At 37.7% G+C, this 19,788-nt stretch overlaps 1 protein-coding gene across 6 annotated transcripts in view; it reads right to left on the bottom strand.

The window, feature by feature from the left end:
• The window catches only part of kis (chromodomain helicase DNA binding protein kismet), a 118,230-nt gene that overhangs the window by 69,935 nt on the left and 28,507 nt on the right, over positions 1–19,788 (bottom strand). For 5 of the 6 annotated variants that reach the window (XM_071592892.1, XM_071592897.1, XM_071592896.1 and 2 more), the window contains exons 3-8: positions 7,014–7,157; positions 6,392–6,558; positions 5,738–5,863; positions 4,241–4,609; positions 3,127–3,244; positions 2,030–2,371 (exon numbers count right to left, since the gene is read on the bottom strand). In XM_071592892.1, the coding sequence (XP_071448993.1) occupies positions 2,030–2,371; positions 3,127–3,244; positions 4,241–4,609; positions 5,738–5,863; positions 6,392–6,558; positions 7,014–7,157 (1,266 nt within the window). The remainder of the gene's footprint in view (positions 1–2,029; positions 2,372–3,126; positions 3,245–4,240; positions 4,610–5,737; positions 5,864–6,391; positions 6,559–7,013; positions 7,158–19,788) is intronic. The other variant, XM_071592893.1, reaches the window with a different exon arrangement.

The raw sequence follows: 19,788 nt of genomic DNA, 5'->3' as shown, positions 1-19,788 counted from the left end.
GGGGGGTTAAGGGCTTCCCGCCTAGGTCAGAAAGCATGGTCTCTGAACGCTCAGGGGAGGGGGGGGAGTGAATTCCTGTGAGTATACCCTTACTTGCTTTTCAGCATATACTACCTTGATCAAAAAGTTCCCGGAATAACCACCGTGTGGCGCTCCCATCGTTCCGATTTGAGTTCTGTTTTTTTGTTAAATTGGTACATCTGTTGTTGATATTCCCTTTAAATCTTAGTGTCATAACTTGACATTTGCAAAAGTTACGTAGCCAAGTGTACATCTATCTCTGTGTGTGTTGGCGATTTTTTACAATTGCAGAAATGGATTTAAATTTGCAACAACGAACTTGTATTAAATTTTGCGTAAAAAACGGATTTAGTGGCGCACGGAGGTTGGAAATGTTGGAAAAGTGTTTCGGCAACGATTCTCTAAAAAAAACGGTCGTTTACCAGTGGCACGAGCGGTTCAGAAGTGGTCGTGAGTCAATCGAAGATGATGAACGCAGTGGCAGACCATCGACATCGAAAGTCGGTGAAAAAATTGATAAAGTAAAAGAAATGTTGGTCAATAACCGCAAATTAACCATCAGAGAAATAGCGGAGGACTTGAACATTGCCTATGGATCCGCCCAAGACATGCCCGTGGTTAATGATTTGGGTTTCCGTCGTGTAGCAGCAAAGTTGGTGCCAAAAGACCTCAATTTCATGCAAAAAAGAGACCGTGTTGACGTCGCAAAAGACATGATATGCGAGGCTGAATCCGATCCCACATTCATCAAAAGGATCATTACTGGAGACGAGACGTGGGTTTATGAGTACGACACGCAATCCAGACATCAGGCAAGTGAATGGCGTTCACCAAATGAGCCGAGACCAAAAAAAACCACGTCGTTTTCAGTCAAAAAAGAAGGCAATGCTGACGGTTTTCATGGATTACAACGGTGTAGTGCATCATGAATTTTTGCCAGAAGGCCAGACAGTAAACAAAGAGTATTATTTGGGCATTATGAGACGTTTGCGTGAAGCAATTCGCCGAAAGAGACCAGAAATGTGGGCAGAAAACTTGTGGATTTTGCACCATGATAACGCACCGTCGCACAGTGCTATCATTATTCGTAATTTTTTGACGAAAAATGCAACAAATACCATCCAACAGCCACCGAATTCACCTGATTTGGCTCCCTGTGACTTCTTTCTGTTCAATCGAGTTAAAAAACCATTACGGGGAACGCGTTTTAGCAGCCGAGAGGAAGTAATGGAAAAATCGTAGGAAGCACTGATGGACATACCGAAAACCGAATATAAAAAATGTTTCCAGGATTGGATCAAGCGCTGGCATAAGTGTGTTGCAGTCGATGGGGATTACTTTGAAGGGGACAATATAGATTTAGATGAATAAACTTGTATTTTTAATTTTCTGAATAAATTCCGGGAAATTTTTGATCAAGGTAGTATACTTGACTCCAAGTGATGACTGTTACCTGACGATGATGTAGTTACATTGAAACCAGTTGCATTAATAAATTTTATTTTGTGGAAAATTGCCAATTTTTTTATTTTTAATTAATTATGATATTCCACCATATCCTGCCTGAAATGTTTCTCATTACTAGAGAGAAATTAGTTGTTATTTATGGAATAATTGATTTGCACAATTTCTTTCTGTTGCACAATTCAATCATAAAAATATTAATACATGTGCTTCATTATGTCTCCAAAGGATACTGGAACAGCATCAATTAGGATCAACAAAAAAACCACTGAAGTAGCTACAAGGCTGAGATTTACTATTCAATCATTGGGATTGCAATTCCATTTATGGAAAAAAATTTCACGAACCATTATTAGCAGAAAAAGTTTAAACTTAATTTACATTCTTGTTTGAACATAAGACTTCAAGAAAAAGAATGAAATTTTATAAATATTTAAACATCCACTCTATCTTCCAAGAAAGTAGGCTGAAAGAGTTGTAGAATTCATACGAAGGAAACTGAGAAATATGTTGTAGGAACCACATTGGTAATATGACAACTCACAATGTACACAAAATTAGGCTTCACAACTCCTTCAACCTCGTCCTCCCCCCCTGCAGGTGTAACAGCGGATGCTGGGTTGCGGCGGCGTTTGCTTGGCTCACTAGGCGCAGCAGCAGCAGCTGTTACCTTCCCACCACTCCCTTCCACTGACCCCCCACTTACCCCTCCTGCCTCCCCTCGGGGTGGGGAGCCGGCAAGAGAGACTTCTCCGAGAGGGCCAAGAGAAGCTCCAGCCGATGCCAGGGTCAGTGGAAGCAAGCTGTGAAGCTCATCTTCCGAGATGGCTAGCTCTATGTCATCCACATATTTCTTACGGTGGGTATTTCGAGCAGATCTCCTTTTCTGAAAAATTATAAATAATAATGATGCCACATCAGTATGGCCATGAAGTGACAGAATGAATGGGGAAAGGAAAAAATGATAATACTAGATCTCAGTTATCATTAACAATTTTATTTTAAATGTTTCTAAATCCACGGCCATACCATCCATAAGACATAATTTAGTACAGTCCAATCATCCTATAAAACTTATGATTGGCAAAGAATAAAAAAAATTAAATTTACCAAAAATTAAACCTTCTAACACAGCAAAATTATTGTCAATTATGACAATGTTTGTACAAAACATGATTTCTTCCATATGCATGTGACCATAAAATGAATGTTCGACATTCCTCTGTTTAATCATAATTTATGCATTGTCTCTCTCAATTTGTTTCTACCAAGGGTCATTCTTAGATGGTTATTCCTTGGCAAAGTTAAACATTTTTGATGAATTTCATGGTTTGAGTAGAATTTTCAATAAGTAGAGCTACCTTGGCTACTTTATTCACTGAATAAATAAACCTATTTGTACCAACCCATGCCCCCCTTCCTTCCCATGCAGCCACGTCCTAATCGATATTTCTCCTTCCCATCACAAATTCCCTTCCATTGCCCACTTCCCCTCCTAATAAGAAAATATAAATGTCCTGGCCATGTATGATTTCATTGCATCGCAACCAGTAGGATTACAACGTTTTTATTGAGTCTAAAAATACCAAGCTTAAATATTCAGTGGTTTAAATAACATTATTCATACAGCACAACACTTACCTGGACCCCATTATCTGCTTCAGCTTCAGGAGATGGAGGTGGAGTAACATCCAAGTCTGATACCTCAGACTCGCCATTCTTATTCTTAGACTTCTTCTTGAAACTGCTGAACATACCCCTGTAAAACAGCAATGACACTTCCATCATGCATTTAAACCAACACCCCCTCACAAGGTTACTAGTAAGAAAATTTGCTTCGTGGAATAATTATTCACAGCCCAGTATTTCAATTACTGGCAGATATAACATGCTAAAACCATGAACTTTGGAAGTGTTTCTCTCTGGTGATCTTTGAGGCAGAACAAGTGTTTTCCACAGATTCTGGAACCCTAATTCATATATTAATTATTATAACTGGCATTCTACCAATTAAGAGAGGCGACCTTACGAAGGGAAAACATCTACCAGAATGCTTTCAATGAGAGAAAGCCATGCTAAGTAGCCAAAAACAAAATTCAAATTTGGTCAGCTTCTAGCCTACTTTAATAAAACAATAATCAGTAAAACCAAAATAAAAGTTTACCATGAACAAAGAAAATCATTAACTTAATGCTAGTGTTTGAATAATGAATAAATATCAATTCCTTCAAGAGATATAAAAAAGAACTCTCAAATCTTTTATCCACCAGTTTATTAATTTTGTCATAAAACTTTACATAATTTTTTTAAAAACTGCATGCCGTGCTCAATGTGTTCGGCTGTTTCCTTATCATGGAAAACATAGCAACCTTACACTGAGTCTAAGAGAGTGGAAGTATTCATCTGTGGCCAATTGGTTCATGACAACTGCCTTCAAGCCTTCCATCAGATACAATTGAATGCACATATCCTAGCCTCATTTAGGGAGTGCCATTAGCTGAAGGCAGGTAATATTTTCAGAAATAACTTTGACAGTTCCTGCAATGATTCCCAGGTTTATTAAAAAAATGTAATAATATACGTGGATAAAAAATCTTTTCTATTATTTCATCAATATCACATACAGACGTCCATTCACGAAAATGGCAAGTAGGAAATCTGTGATAGTTGAGAGAGTAATATTAGGTATCCTAATGGGAGTTCTGTCATCTACAAAGTTTAAGTGCCACAGGAAGATAACATTCACACCACTTACTTTGCATTGCGAAGCTTTGGCGTGGTGGATAGCCTGGGTGATCTCCCCTTGCGGTCCCTCTTGGCTGAGGATTTCTTTGAAGGAGTTTTCCCAGAAGCAGGGGTTGAAGTGGTGGGAGTGGTTCCTTCACCTCCTTCAGTCTTCTCACTCGCCGGGGTACCCTCAGTTGTCGTGGATGCTTCACCTTCTGCTCCCTTCTCAGACTTTACCTCTGCCGTTGCAACCTCACCCTCTTTGGTTGTTGCCTCAGCTCCCCCTTCGCCCTCTGTTTTAGGCTCTACTGTAGGTGCCCCAGGGGTCGCAGCACCATCAGCTGCAGCTGCTCCAGTTGCTGCCACAGTGTTAGCATCTTTCTTCTTGCTCCTGCTTCTAAAAAGAAGTTAAGGGATTTGCATGGAGAAAATGTATAGCCAAGGGTTAAGGGTATTTGGTTCAGTATGAAAAGCTAAGAGATTTGCATCACAACACAAGTCACTGAATACCTAAACCCAAAGAAATTACATAATTTTCAGTTTGCAATAATCACTAGTAATATCTAACACAAATGGAAGGTATTGTTAGTTACCGTAATTTAACTTTGAAAACATGGTCCCTTGTATTGTAAGCAGGAGCTTGCTGCTTTAAGTTGAGGATTTGATGGATTGCGGTGCTTCACTGCACTGTACTGACAAGTACTACCATGAAACAAAATATCTAATATCCCATACTAAACATTACAATAAAACATTTCTAGAAGGCGAATTCCCATATATTTATTAATTTTAATTCATTAATTTAGGAAAATGAATGTTACTTCAAATTCATTCTAATTCCAAAATGAAAAAAATTAAGTTGACAGTATTACTTGTCTTAAAAGTTTATGGTAATAAAACAAATTTCAACTCCCCAAAATGTGACCTAAATGAAATTAAGTGCAAATTTAATGAATAGCAGGAGAAACCACGACAGTAACTGTTAACAAAGTCATCCGCTAATATGCATTATCATGGGATCCCAGGCAAGGTGAATAATTTTTACTTTGAATTGAAATAGAGCACAATTTTTGTCATATCAATACATCACATGCATTAATTGATGATATTTTCAGGCTGATTTGCACTCCCTCTCATATTTACGTGCAGGTCAATTCATATACAAAAGTCATGAGAATGATTACACTGATATACCCCATTAATATTTCTTCCTTCAGCTGATGCACTTCCTACTCCCGAAAACTTGGTTCATCAAAAATATTAATTCAATTTAAATAGTTCTCATTACTCTGGAAAATACAGTCAGATATTACATTAAAACCATTCCTCATAATGAATAAATCACAATATGTAACAGTGTAATCAATCACAGATGTGTAGATAGTACACTAGGAAACTTATTACCCAGGTACTTTTGAATCCTAGGAAGATTATATAAGAACTAATTAAATTAGACATGGACATTAGACAACCTATTCATATGATAAAAATTAACTTTTGTGTAGCCTGATTACTTAATACTCACTTTCTTGGTTTGGCGGGCTTTCCTTCACCTGGTGGTTTAGGTTCACGCTTCTTTTTCGGCTCCTTTGGTTCCTTCGGCTCCTTGGGTGGTTTTGGTTCCTTTGGCTTCTTGGGTTCCCTTGGTTTCCTTTGAAAACATATACATCAAATAATGAAATATTGGCAATTTTCTACAAAATAAAATTTATTCATGCGACCGGTTCCAATGTAACTACATCATCGCCAGGTTACCGCAGCCAATTTTTAATTAACTATGATATTCCACCTTATCACACCTGAAACGTCTCTATTTATGCATATAACAATCTCCTTTATTTTTTTGTTAATTCCACATACAATGGGTATATATGGCAGACAAAGCCAAAAAATTATGAACATCAAAGCATGACACGCATACAGTGTAAAGAAAAAGGAAAACCCTGTTTGACGAAAAACCACAAAAAAGCAATTCTGCAGAGGAATCATTGTTTTAATTTCCCAGCCTACGGAAAGGGTTACCTACAAACTAATCAAAAGCCAGCTTTTGCCCAAAAAAAGTCCTGTATGTTTAAGTCTCAGTCAAAACTTCTGGTCAACTACTTGGTAAGTAATTACTTCCAGTCATAACAGATATTTTTAGTTGAATGTGTATTTATTTTAGTCTCTCATAACTTACCTTGGTGTCTTGGGCTTTTTTGGTTTTGGTTCAGGTGGAGGGAGAGGTTGCCCATCTGGCCCAATCACAGGCTCTGCAGGGGTCTGGTTCTCGTCCTTCTTTTTCCGGGTCTTCTTCGGCTTTGGGGGTCCAGCTGCTTTTGCTCTTCCTTTTCCAGGAACAGCAACCTAAATAATGATGAAATCATATACTGAAATGCTTAACAACTGAAAGATTCCCGTATGTTCATCATAGAAAGGCAAACTTCTGCATATTCAACTAGTTATCAAGAAAAATGATAGATACATTGTGATGACTTCAAAACTGGTTAACTCATCTTGGTACTGACTTAAAGGTTGCACTATTTACATTTATTCAAGACAAAAAATAAGCGACATTGAAGAGGTCAAAATTAAACTTTTTAACCCCACATACTATATAAAATGAACTTTCGATGAGACCTACATCAGGCTGCGCCCCAATGAAACCTAGGTTGCATTAAAGTTTATTTTATAAGTGGAGTTACAAAGGTTTGTTTTTGTTTTATTTTAAAGTTTTACGAGGCATTATTCTTCATGGAACAATTCCACAAAGTTACACCTGATACAATTAATTATAATAAGACTAAGGTTTATTTCCATACCTGCGGTTCAAGAGAATCAGGATTTAAACCAGCAGAACCAAGGATTACAGGAGGTGGTCCCAGAACACACTGAGGACCTCCAGTACAATGGTCATTAGCTACGTGCTGCTGCAAAATATTTAAACGCTCTTGCAGTCGAACAACCTGAAAATTAAACAAAAAAATAGTATTCAGAGATTTAAATGATTTGATATTAAAACCTTTGAAACCGAGAATTACAATTATACTTCAGTTACAGTCATCTCCCTTCTAATTTGGGGCAAGCAAAAAATGAAATAAACGCAAAAGTTATGCAAAACAAGACACTAAAAATAAGATAAACAGTTTTGCTGTTAAAATTTGCATATTTAAAAAAAAATTCTAAAGAACTTCATCTGATGAATTAGCCTTGAAATTTAAGTAACCCAGAGTCCATTTCTATGCATGAAAGAGAAACTAGTGAATTGGTATATAGCTTTTATTCTGCCTGCTTTTTACCGATTTTCAATGAATAGCAGGGGGTATTATAGCATAAGAAGTCCTTGTAACACATCTTTATTCTCGTTACATATCCTCCAGGAGAGCTCACTTTCATTATATACGAACAAATAAAACGTATCTGAGTAACAAATTTACATATAGCATTGATGCAACTTTTTTGTAAGTTTCATTTTTTTCGATCTAATTTGGTTGCTCTAACTACTAATTCCAAAATTACTTGAGTGACCAAATGACATAATTAGAATGTAATTATATCGTAACATTCACAATGCACAACACAAAATAATTTAACTTTAATGCTACTTTTAAAAACAGTGGTAAAAATTATAAATGGGTACAGCAGAAATTTTAAGTAGAATTGGATAATATTCGTAGTGTATGGGCACATTCCATTAAATTTTTTCACCATGGAGATTTTTACCATTATTTAAGGTAATTAATTGAGAATTGTAAAAATTAAATGTAATCACAATTATGAGAATATATTTTTATTGAAAATTGGGCGAAAGTAACTTCTTGATACCTTTTTTTTGAGCCCTAAAATACATAGTTATTTCTTTATGACAAAAGAAAACCCTAACATAAAATGAAATGCTAGAAATTCTGATGTTTTTTGTCGAACCCAGGACTCATATATCAGCGCTCCTAAAAACCAGATGAGGCGAGAAAGAAATTATATTATTTCTACTTCAATACCAAATACTTTTCCACTGAATTTTGCCAAATACTCTTTAAAGTAATTGTAATAGCGATGTATTGATATAAGTATTCTCCAAAGAAATGCTTTGGATTTTTGTTTATTATACCCAGGATGTCTACAGGCAAAGTCACAATTATGTAGGCTTTATTGAAAGAGTTAACTAACTCCGAAAAAATTCACTTAAATTGGCCCGAAGTTGGAGGAAATCATCCATCATGAAACAGTTCATTCATCTGAATAAAAAGCAGCGTATGATTTTCAGAATTGGATAACATGATGTTTTCATTTTTTTTAAATAAAATCATCGTCTCACGAGCGTATGAGCATATACCGACCGGTTCCCAGAATTTTTCAAACGCACATTCACGCGATAGCTAGTAATGAAGCTCAACAAGTTCCCGGAAGGATTACACAGCACCCTTTTCTGGGCTACCAAAACCAGTGTCTGGGAGATTCACGGCGTGTAAGGAAGGATGACAAACATAAGTATAATATACAATAGGCGACGCGCCATTCGAAGAATTTTCTGCGGTCGGTAATATCCTGGATCTCTTAAATAATGACGATGACCCGAAATAACGGAGAAGCGGGAAGAGATGCGCCTTAGGTGAACAGCTATGCGGACTGTTACGTAAAACATATAGTATACCAGGCTAAGTCACTGCAATAAACATTGCACGCCAGCAGTCATCTTCAAAAATACCTCAACAAAACCCCATCGACAGCATACGCTGGGGACTTGTGGAGTGGAAGGGTGCGTTCGCAAATGTTTTCGTCATTATCTAACATTTACGGAATTATTTTATACTGGTTTCCTAAAGAACGATAAAGATTTTATTTAATTCAATTTGTATTTGTTCTAAATAACATCGAACATTTAATGCCTCTATTTATAATACATTATGGATCTGCAGTGGAATGCGAATACGCATTTAAAACCAGAGAGACATAACACACACGTCCACTGCTACGTACCTGTAAATTTCTAGATGGAATTTGGTTAAGAATCAAATTCTTTCGGCTGGAATACCGCTTCAAAAATAATCTTTTCCTCTACCGTTTTTTAGAAACCATCAAACTAAGTGAATTGATAATTACAAATGTAAAAATGAAAATGCGGTTTAATCATAGAGGCGCGCGCACGGTGAACCGTGCCCGACTCTTGAACTCTCACCCAATGGATAGCACTATTCAATAAACAAACAAAACTACTTATTTCTTCAGATACATCAGTTTATTGTTCATAGCGTGTTGCCATAAGTAAGTAAATTACGTAAAATCGCGGGTTATTGGAGCGCCTGCAACTAAATCTACTTTCATTCCCGGCATGTGGAAATATGGTACTTCACGATTGAAACATCTTCATATTTTTTTTAAATACGCTAATATGAGCACATTTGGAACTAGGAAAAGATCCTGGATGTTTTCCGTTTAAAATATTATAATGATGGCCACCGGCAACGCCCGATCAATTAACTTGGCTCATCTCGGAATTATATTATAGTCAGTTAATTATGACAATATAATACTAAACTGACCTAGGAGGAGACGAAAACAGAATATCATCAGATTTTACTCGGAAACATTCTTTTGCGTAGATGTATATTCTTTTCTGTAGATGGCACAGCCTCAAGTATTGAAATTTAATAGGATAAACACTACCAATATCTAATCGTGTACCCAGAATGGCATATTTAATATACCAAAAGGTAAGGTTGTGTAGTTTTTGACTTGCAGCATACCCGAATTATATTAAATCCATTAACACGAAGATTCTAGTTAGAAGTGAATGCCAGGTTATCGAGTCACTACCAGTATGTGTGCAGATGCAAACACTACGTTCAAATACCCCTAAGAAAATGGGTGGTTACTTGCTATTGTGAAATTTATAAGTATTTACTACGATGACTCCAAACTGCTTCCGGGGATATAATGGATGATGCAATGTATTTCGTCGAAGACACTGACGAGACGAAACTTTACGATTTCATTTTTACTAATTGATAAACTAACTACCTTTTCTGAGGAACGCCCGTTTTATAATTTAATCAATTAATTTTTCCACCTTTAAAGTTATCAAATAATCAATTTGGGTTTACATCTTTAGCGGGTCCCTGACACAAGAACCGTCATTAATATCAGCGACAATATTAAACAATAAAATTAAAATAAAAACTTCGCAACGATTAATACGCTCATGAACTGCAATAAATGTATTACAGTGGAAGTAGCCTGGTCTAATCACATAAGTAATAGCAGTGGTTGATAAACTAGTTTTCCTTTACCGTGAGGGCATTGCGGAGGACGAATCGGAAAAATCTGTTGATTTTACATGATTATCAGGTATATCCACCGACTTCTGCCTCTTCCTCATGAGACTAAAAGTACGATAGACACATTCGCAGTCACCAAAATTCTGTACATTCCGGACGATATCCACTTTCTTCAAAATCCATATAAGGTTTAACGCTGGCGTGGTAAAACGCGTTTCTTAAAATGGAGACTAAAAGAACTTGAGTGAGCTTCTTAGCTGCTTCTGAAATATAGCCTTATTGTGCAAGCGTATAATTTCTTTTTCCAACTATATCTAAAATTATTTCGGACGAAACTTAATAGAAACGAGACATCTACAAATGCATTATTCCCAAGTTACTGCGTAATAAGGCAGTCGGGTAGATTTAAAAACATTGACGAATGAATGCTTTTCTAAATTATTAAGAATCTTAAAAACGTATACAACCGAAGGAAAATCATTGTAAGTGATTATCTTACACTCGAATACAAACAATGATCATTCGTAAACATGCCAATGTTGTACAGACAAGCTAGGTGCCATACATTCTGAGAAAAAATATGATTACATAGTTCAAATCTGTTTCAAAAACTAACTCAAAATCGACATTATGTATCATACATGTGTAATAATTTGGAATCTCGGTATCCTCCAGTTCATTTGGCCTCGTACGCCTACATACTGTCCTGTAAAATATACGCTCATATTTTTAAACGGGAGTTCATTTTTTTTAGTTTTGTTTTTCGTTTAATAAAAAAATGCTACAAGGTCTGTCCCTAAAGTAGTCGGGCTAAGTCGATAAAAAAATGTATAGCCAGAATTGATACATTCACTAAAAGGTCTTCCAAGTAGCACCCTTGTCCGTGAACACACCACTACCAGCGGGTTTTCCACGCCTCGTAAGCCATCTAGAAAACGGCGCGCGGAATGCTGCTAAGCGCACCCGGCACGACCTGTTGTAACGCTTCCACTGAGCCGTGGTGAGGTCCTTTCAGCACGGAATTGAGGCGGGGAAAGATGAAGAAGTCTGGTGGGGCAACGCCAGGGCAGTAGGGTACATGAGGCTGGTCGAGCTCTTGGCAGATCCGCGTGCGAGTTTCCTTCAGTTCGTGCTAGAGCACTCGCGGTACCAGCTTCGCACAACCCTTTCTCATGCCCATGTTTTAGGTCACAGTCGATACACGTCACTTTTGGGGATGCCAAGTTCATCAGCTACTATGCCAACACTGCGAATCTGCGACCCTTGTCCAACAAAGCCTCTCTTGCACGAGCTCTCTCAAAGCTCACTCCGGCAATATTTCCGTTACTTTTGGAGGTCGAAGGGCATCCTGAACTTTGGGAGACTTCAACATCTCTACCCTCTCAAAACAATTGTGCCACTCAAAAACACCCTATTTACCCATAGCGCCATCACCATAAGCTGCGTTGAGCATGACATGAGTCTCCTTCCCGGTTTTGCCCAGTTTCACGCAAAATTTGATTGTGCAGCGCTGTTCCAATAACCGCTTCATGACGGAGCGTAACGAGGTCACGTAATAGAGGTTTCGTAAAGGAACTCCGTTAAGGCTGGGAGCCAACTGGCACCGGCCTCCAGCCTTTCCTGAGACTCACCTCCCGCGAACCCAGCCAGACAAATTGCCGCCCGTATATCCGTCCATCCGGAAAAAATAAATTCTATAACATTTGGGGCAGACCTTATAAAAAGAAGTGGGAAAGAACGCGACTTATTACGCCATTTCACGTTTCAAATCAGGTTACCGATGAACAATATAAACCAAAGTCTCTCGTTAAATAAGAACAAAATTACTGGGTAGGTTCTTAAAAATGAACAATTCTAAATTATAAAGCGAGCAGCGTAAATTATAAATAAAAATGATCCAATGGGAGTGACTCTGATAATACTTTAAGGTTCATAAAATTTATGATGAATTGGAATGAGCCTACCGCTTTCTGGTGGGAGAACGCGACGCAGTCGGTCATCCACTATGGGAAAACACAAGGAAGGGTCATTAAGTTTCGTTTCCGTCAGGAATATCACTGTTGGGCTACTGAGCTCAATCATGAAATTTAGAAATAATATTTTTTAATCAGATTATGCCAGCAAACTTCTTTCTCCACAAGGCTTTTCTTTTTATACTAAAAAATGACAAAATTTTTAATTGACGATAACTGATTACAGTACTCATGTCTACTAAAAGTTTTTCCACTCGCTTCTGCAAAAGAAAATGAAGGAAATCTCGAAATCATAACCTTACAGTTCATTCGAAAATATCTTTATTTTATTTTTTCCTTTCTCCCACGGTAGCCATGTCACCTATTCGTCCCATTAAAAAGGCCACCGACGTGGTCACTATGGCGTCTGTATTCATAAGGGCCAAAAGACTAAATTCCGCTAGTGAAGGACTCGCTAATTTTTCGCGACAGACACGATAAATGATTAAGAGAATCTTAAATTAATTCTTCACATTATGGTTCAAGTTCCATACAAATTCCTTAATTATTATATATTTTATTGGTAAAAAAGAAACCGGGACTTCAGAGACATCCGTATCAGTCTGAACAGCCTAAACTTACGAAAGGGAACAGTCAAGGATAAGACTTTAGTAAAAAAACGAAACAGCTGACTTGTTCACACCAGACAATTTGATATTAGAATTTCAGGCAAACCAGGGCAGAATAATAGAAATGGACACCATCACTGACAGTTCCAAACTCGTTGGAATACAAAATCAAGCCTAGGCACCCTGACAGTTTAAATCAAAAAGTAGAATTTTGAAGCGTTGGTCGATCACACCCATTATTGTAAAATCAATATACATATGTTTATGCATATGTCCAATTACATAATTACATACGTGTAAAGTTACATTAATCTATGACAGGAGTGCTAACATCCCTCACCATTTGCCTTTCCGGCAGATTAAGGTAGTGTCGATGTAGAGGCAATAAAATAGTTTTCAGGTCTACCCCGTTGTCAGGTTAATATGTTTCGAGTTACCGTGCCTAAAAAAACATCTATTACATTCACACACAGGCATCAGGAAAGTCGAAACCTGTCCAGAGAACTTCAAAACATCTAAGGAAACTAGTTGAAATACCGAAGCAGAATTTTTTCATAATAAAATGATTTCCCCTGACGATACATGGCAAAGCAAAAAACGAACTCTGAATTAGACCTCATTTCGTAAATTCACCAGTATATTGATATTTCATTAATTTCGATTAGGGGGAACGGTTTAAGATTAATTATATTTGTTAAAATAACATGTTGACTTTGGTGCAACGCGGTGATACCATAACCTGGTATGCAACTGATACTGGATAACAGTGCAATACTCTGACAAAAAAGCTTCGGATTATTCGGCACCAATTAAAATAATCCAGGGAAACAACCTTCTCAAATTCACATTTTGAAACTGAAATTCCCGCCTAACGACGGTTACTTCGCGACAGATTGGGCACCTCCGCTATGAGCATAACTACAGCGAGTGTTTTATTGATTTCCCTGACGAATGGAGACTTTATTTAATGAAACAGTGTTTTTTGATCTTCTTTATTATACGTCAAAGGTAAATTCAAAAATTTTAAAGTTACGAACTCCCTAAAAATGTGAATGTTTTTCACTCCGCCGTCCCGTCATAATAATATTATTCTTAGTAAGAATCTAAGTAAACAGTAGCTTTTAAAGAGTTATAACCCTTTCCATACATTTTCTTATGCACTAAAGTAATTAAAAATAATGTGATCATTGCAGAAACATCCACTAACATACAATATAATCACACAAATCCACCACAAATGATGCAGTAACTACCACGGAAGGTTCCCGTACGTTTGGAGTACTCTCTGCGCAATTGGTGAAGTACACAGAACAGTACATTTCCGTTTCCTTCCGAAATAAAGATTCTTTTTTACCTTCTCGAAATAAAGCAGAGGTGACATTTTCCATTTCTTTTCCTTCACACCTACACATGGGACATGAACGAATATGAGCTATAATTATTAAATTTTAGTTATGTAGAATCATCGAGAGAGAAATAACTAAAAGAAACTTAACATTGGCAAAAGCCAAATTGAATGTACCTGTATTGTGGTTATTTTTTTAAACACTTCATTTCTAACTGCTACACTAAACGTAAACTCTATAGATAGTGCTATCAGGCCTGTCAGGTACGCATTACTGAAGCGCTTCAAATTGTCCGTTCACTTGATCAATGTCTCACCAGAGATCCGCGACGCACCAATGTCTTAGAGAGCCTCTAATATTTCGATTAGTGGTGCCAAACGTCGTGTGTTCAGCACAAATGGACGGTAAGTTCCGACTGGTAGGTACGCCCTGGGATGGATGGATATAGCTGCTTTCAGGACTCCCGGGACCCTCTGGTCAGCAGTCCAACGCTCTACCCACTGGACTGCCGCGACCCACACAAACAATATAATCATCCCTGAAATTTTAAACTTGTATTTGGCCCGACACATTCGAAATGGACGTCTTTTATACATATAAACTATAAATGACATAAGAGACCTTACATAAAAAGGATTCGTATATATTACTTCTTGAAATAAATTATTGGAAATATAGACGCAGCTAGATATGAAATCAGCGGAATATTTATCACGTCCCCATGAATTCTATTTTTTAACAACAGTGACAATAATGATTTGCTTCCAGCCCTTTTAAAATGCCAACCTTAAACCACCCTACCCCTTTCCTATCCTCGTCCCTCTCAAATAAAATGAGAGAACTATGTTATATAATTCGGATGACCAGATTAACTAAAAAATTCACTGCCCATATTACTGGAAAAGTAAAGCTATGCCACTGCAAGAGAAATGAAACTGAAGACGTGTCAAAGCGAGGGGTTCAATAACGGAATACGGTGGAAGAATTGCAGTTCGCGGTACTTCGCCACGAACCGTTGCACACGAACGCATACGCAGTTTCATCGAAACTCGCAAACGTGAAATTGAAACGGCGAAAAGCAATGCCAACGAAAATAACACGACTGAGAAAGGTTTGATGCTTCAATCAGGTGCACAGCTACATCTCTCCAGTCGCTTAAAGCAGATTATCTTTGATGACACATAGTGTACGATACAACACGTGAAGATATAGTACATTAAGTTCCACAAAATTGATTATTTGCATAGAGCCGATATCTAAGCATTAGTAATTTCATTTTTAGGTGACTCGACAACTGAACTCATTTGCAGCCGATAACTTAAAGCTCCGGACACTATCTACTCAGAATTTGGCCGTTATTAATTTCATGTCGCCAACTTGAGACTGTCCAGTTCCACCAGCAAACATGAAATGATCACCCAACGTTCGCAATAACTAAAGGCGAACAACCAGGGGCATATCTCAACCAGACAGATGTAATTCATTTAAGTGAGCGCACAAGGACGGGATACAATGTTTAATAATGATTAATTACGACGGAAACATTTCGAAAACTCAGCTCCAGCATTAAAGGGAAGGATGCGTAGCGCGATTTAGCAAATACAACAAACTGCACATTTTCCTGGGATGCTGCACCCAAGAACCTACAGATCCGTAGGGACGCGCCATTTGAAAGAATTAATGCAACAACAAGAATGCGAGTACAACGCTTACGTTCCTGCGAATGGTTTCCGTCTAATACGGTGCATCGGGCTGAGATCAAATGAAGCCTTCTAAAATTGGAACGTGGAACATAAGGACAATGCCGAAAGCTGGTGAAGTAGAAGAAATTAAAAATGAAATGAGAAAACTAAAAATAGAAACCCTTGGACTGGACTTGGTGAGGTTGAGGCAGAGGGGACTTCTGAAGGGAGGTCTTTTCACCGGCTACAAGGAATGGAGCGCGTTGACCCATGGGCATGTCAACCGACAAGTACAAATAAAGGTAATCATTAAGAGCTTTCAAGCATTTTACAGTGTGAACGAAAGCATATGAAAGACTAAAGCGGCCGATCAATGCCAGTTTGTTTATTACTACTACGACCAAGAAAGAGACCAAACCTCGATGCAGCTAAGTATACACGACAAGGAAACCTTAGCAAAGTAAAATCTATGATTTTGCAAGCAAGATAGAACAGGCAACTCTCGAAAAAGGATCCGAAATGCATAGTATCTGAGTAAGGACTAAAAATAAACTAGAGAAGCGAGACTTTTTAAAGTTAGGTGCCAATGAATTTAGAACTCCTTCGATGCACCTTCTCTTAAGGGACGGCAATACACTCCTTTGGAAAAATATTCTGCGGCATTAAATTACATACATTTTATGATTTCAAAACATCTATTTAGACCAATTTTCAACCGGCCTAATCAATGGCGATGTTCATTGTCGTCACGACAATCGAAATAACTGCAAAACCAATTTAACTGGTCAAAAAAATCTAGTCTATACAATCAAGTTCAAACACCCCTAAATGCTATGGTAATATGTATCACACTAAGAAGTGTTGTAAACACAGACAAACACACATTTCTTAAAAGGGTACACAAAAATTACGCATTAGTACACCGTCAATATTTCCCATCAAGTCTTATCAATAAAAGAAAGAGAAATTCTTCTCAGTTTTCATACCTTCCGCGAAGATTACATCCTAATCTCAAATAAACAGAACTAACGGGAAAATGTGCCTTGGATTTCAACTTAAGATTTATTACAAGAGGCGAGTGTCTTTCCCATGCAGTACAATCTCTCACTTCACATGTTATAACAATTTAGTACACTTGCAATACCTAAATATTACGTGGGGAGTAAAAGTACTAAATGATAAGATGAAAACAATTCAGTCATGCTTTTTAAGCAAAAATTAGTTATGCTAAGTATTTTATTGCTATACGTAACAAATACTATACATGCTTGATTTAACGTTTACTATAAATGTTTAAAGGCTCCATTTATGACTAGAATTCTTTCGCAACCTCTTAGTCGCCTACCACCAAAAGGAATACGTACAACCCGCTGAGAAATACAGAAATAGAAATCGACTCCACTAAATAATGGAAACAGGAAATAATCAATTTTTTAGCAGTACGAAAATGGTGTCGACACAGTTGAAATATACGCCGTGTACAAACGGATAGTTACACACGCCGACGGTATACAGTCAATTTAATGTGAAAGCACCCACTTAATGTGAAAGCACCCAACATTTTGCAAAAGTAAAGAGGAAACGAAAACAATGTTTTTGAAAGCAATTTTTCAGCAAGCAAAAGCAAAGAAATTTTTCAGTGCACTTCCTACATATCTATTGCTCAAGGCCACGTGATGGAACCATCAGCATTCTACTAGCCCAGAGAATTCAAGTCAGGTTAAAATCCATGTACGTGGAGTAGACACAAGCTCACGTTTTGCTGAACTCGATCAGTAATAATTTGCGCACATACAGTGAACCAGGAGAAAAGCGTTCGTAGCAATGATTCTGAATAATCTATTCCATATCACTTACATCACCATTCCAAACTATTCAGTAAACAGCGAAGAGCATTGAAGTCAATCCAGGGTCTACGAAAAGGAGCATAGGTGGAACAACATCAATAACTTCAGCCATCTTAATTTAGCAAAAAATTATTATTATTATAAGCGATAGTCTGCAGGGCTAGGGCAGGTTTTCGATTGACCAATCTCTGTACACTGCTGTACTAATACGCCCAAACTAAAACGACAAAAATTATCTCCGATCGCCATATTACGCAACAAAATGGCTCATTTTTTAGTTCTGCGTACTCTACCTCCGTTAATTCCATCCAAAATGCCCAGTTTTTTTCTTCCGTCCACCTCGCTATCCCAACACTCTCCTCTCCATTACTGGTTTCAAGATCCCCTCTTCGAATTTATCCCAAAAATCTTTTCCTTGCCCTAACATGTCTACCTCTTCGTTGTTTTCTTTCCTTTCCGTCAATTTTATTTGTTCCATTCTTAATAAATTAATTAATTAATAATAAAATAAATAATCAAATACGCTGAAGTAATTTTCTTAATAACCTTGATGGTGAATCTGCACAATGATAGTGTAAACTTTCTTGCAGTGAAAAAAATCACAGTAATCAACCTTTGCAAGGCTTGATAGGAAAAGGTGCAGCACACCTTGTACTAAGCCCTACAGGTTTGAACCACCAGAGGATCCCCAAGAAGAACTGGTACTAGAAAATCATACAGCTTGAGTGAAGCGAAGGGTGTACCTGGATATGAACCCAAGGGGTCTGGCCAGTAGCCGAACGCTTAACCCACTAGGTTGGAAGGGTTCACTGAATTTTTATGCATCACAAACAGCAGGTACACCTTTCAAAAGAATAAACACGATCAAGCAATTTGTGACACTCTTACGTGGTGCTGGTCAGAATGGTTCTGAAAGGGATAATGAGATAATAAGAATCGCGATGAACTTGTGATCATGCATCAATTCCTATGTTCTTGAGGGACAAAACAGTGGATGAAATGTGGAAAATCAAGTTGACGACAAATTTCAAGAAACACGAAAAATTTAACAAAGAAGTGTTTCTTCCCAAGCGTAACTCGGATGGTTAAAATAAATAACTTTGATTGGACCATAAGGTTAACGTGAATATAACCTGATCCTACGACAATTTAATTTAAATCATAATAACGTTCCCCGCAAGGGTTTCATCCAGGAGAGGTCGTGATTGAGAATAACGCCTTAGTATTACATCGAGTCCAGACTTTCTATTTTGGTATACCTGATGCAGTAGGCGTTCGGGAGGGAATTGCTCTTTTCCTCGAAATTCTTCACTATGCCATTTTTTGAGTTTGAAACTAAATGCCATGTGTCGCACAAACGCTGCATAGTACTTAGGTCTTCTGCTAAAGCTCCTTAATCCTCAGGATTAAGGATATCTCCGTGAACCACTGCATCGTCGGCAAGTAAACGTATCTTACTATTATCCCGGGAGTTGATATGGTAAAATGGTAAATGTTAAGAAAGAATTGAAGAGGTCCCATAATACTTCCTTGGGGCAAACCAGACGTGATTTCTACTGCTACACCACCTATGACGACTATCCCTTGTACGCGAACATTTAAAAAGTCTACAGTTCAGCCTCACGATATTTTTATCGACACCATAGGCTTCTAGCTTCGCGAATAGTTTACTATGAGATACTTAGTCGAAACCTTTTCCAAAATCTAAAAAATGGTGTCCACTGGAACAATGCCCTCCTCTGAACCAAAGTATAATGAACAGAAAGCGCAAGTTGTCTCTCGCAGGATTCATCCTTTCGGAAAAAGTGGAGTTTTTTCATCGATAACTCTGATAAATATTCCATGAACTTACATCATATGGTTTTG

This window comes from Hetaerina americana, unplaced genomic scaffold (genome assembly GCF_022747635.1).
Source record: "Hetaerina americana unplaced genomic scaffold, ioHetAmer1.1.p SCAF_5, whole genome shotgun sequence".
Lineage (NCBI taxonomy): Eukaryota > Metazoa > Arthropoda > Insecta > Odonata > Calopterygidae > Hetaerina > Hetaerina americana.
This window is presented reverse-complemented; position numbering and strand designations above follow the sequence as displayed.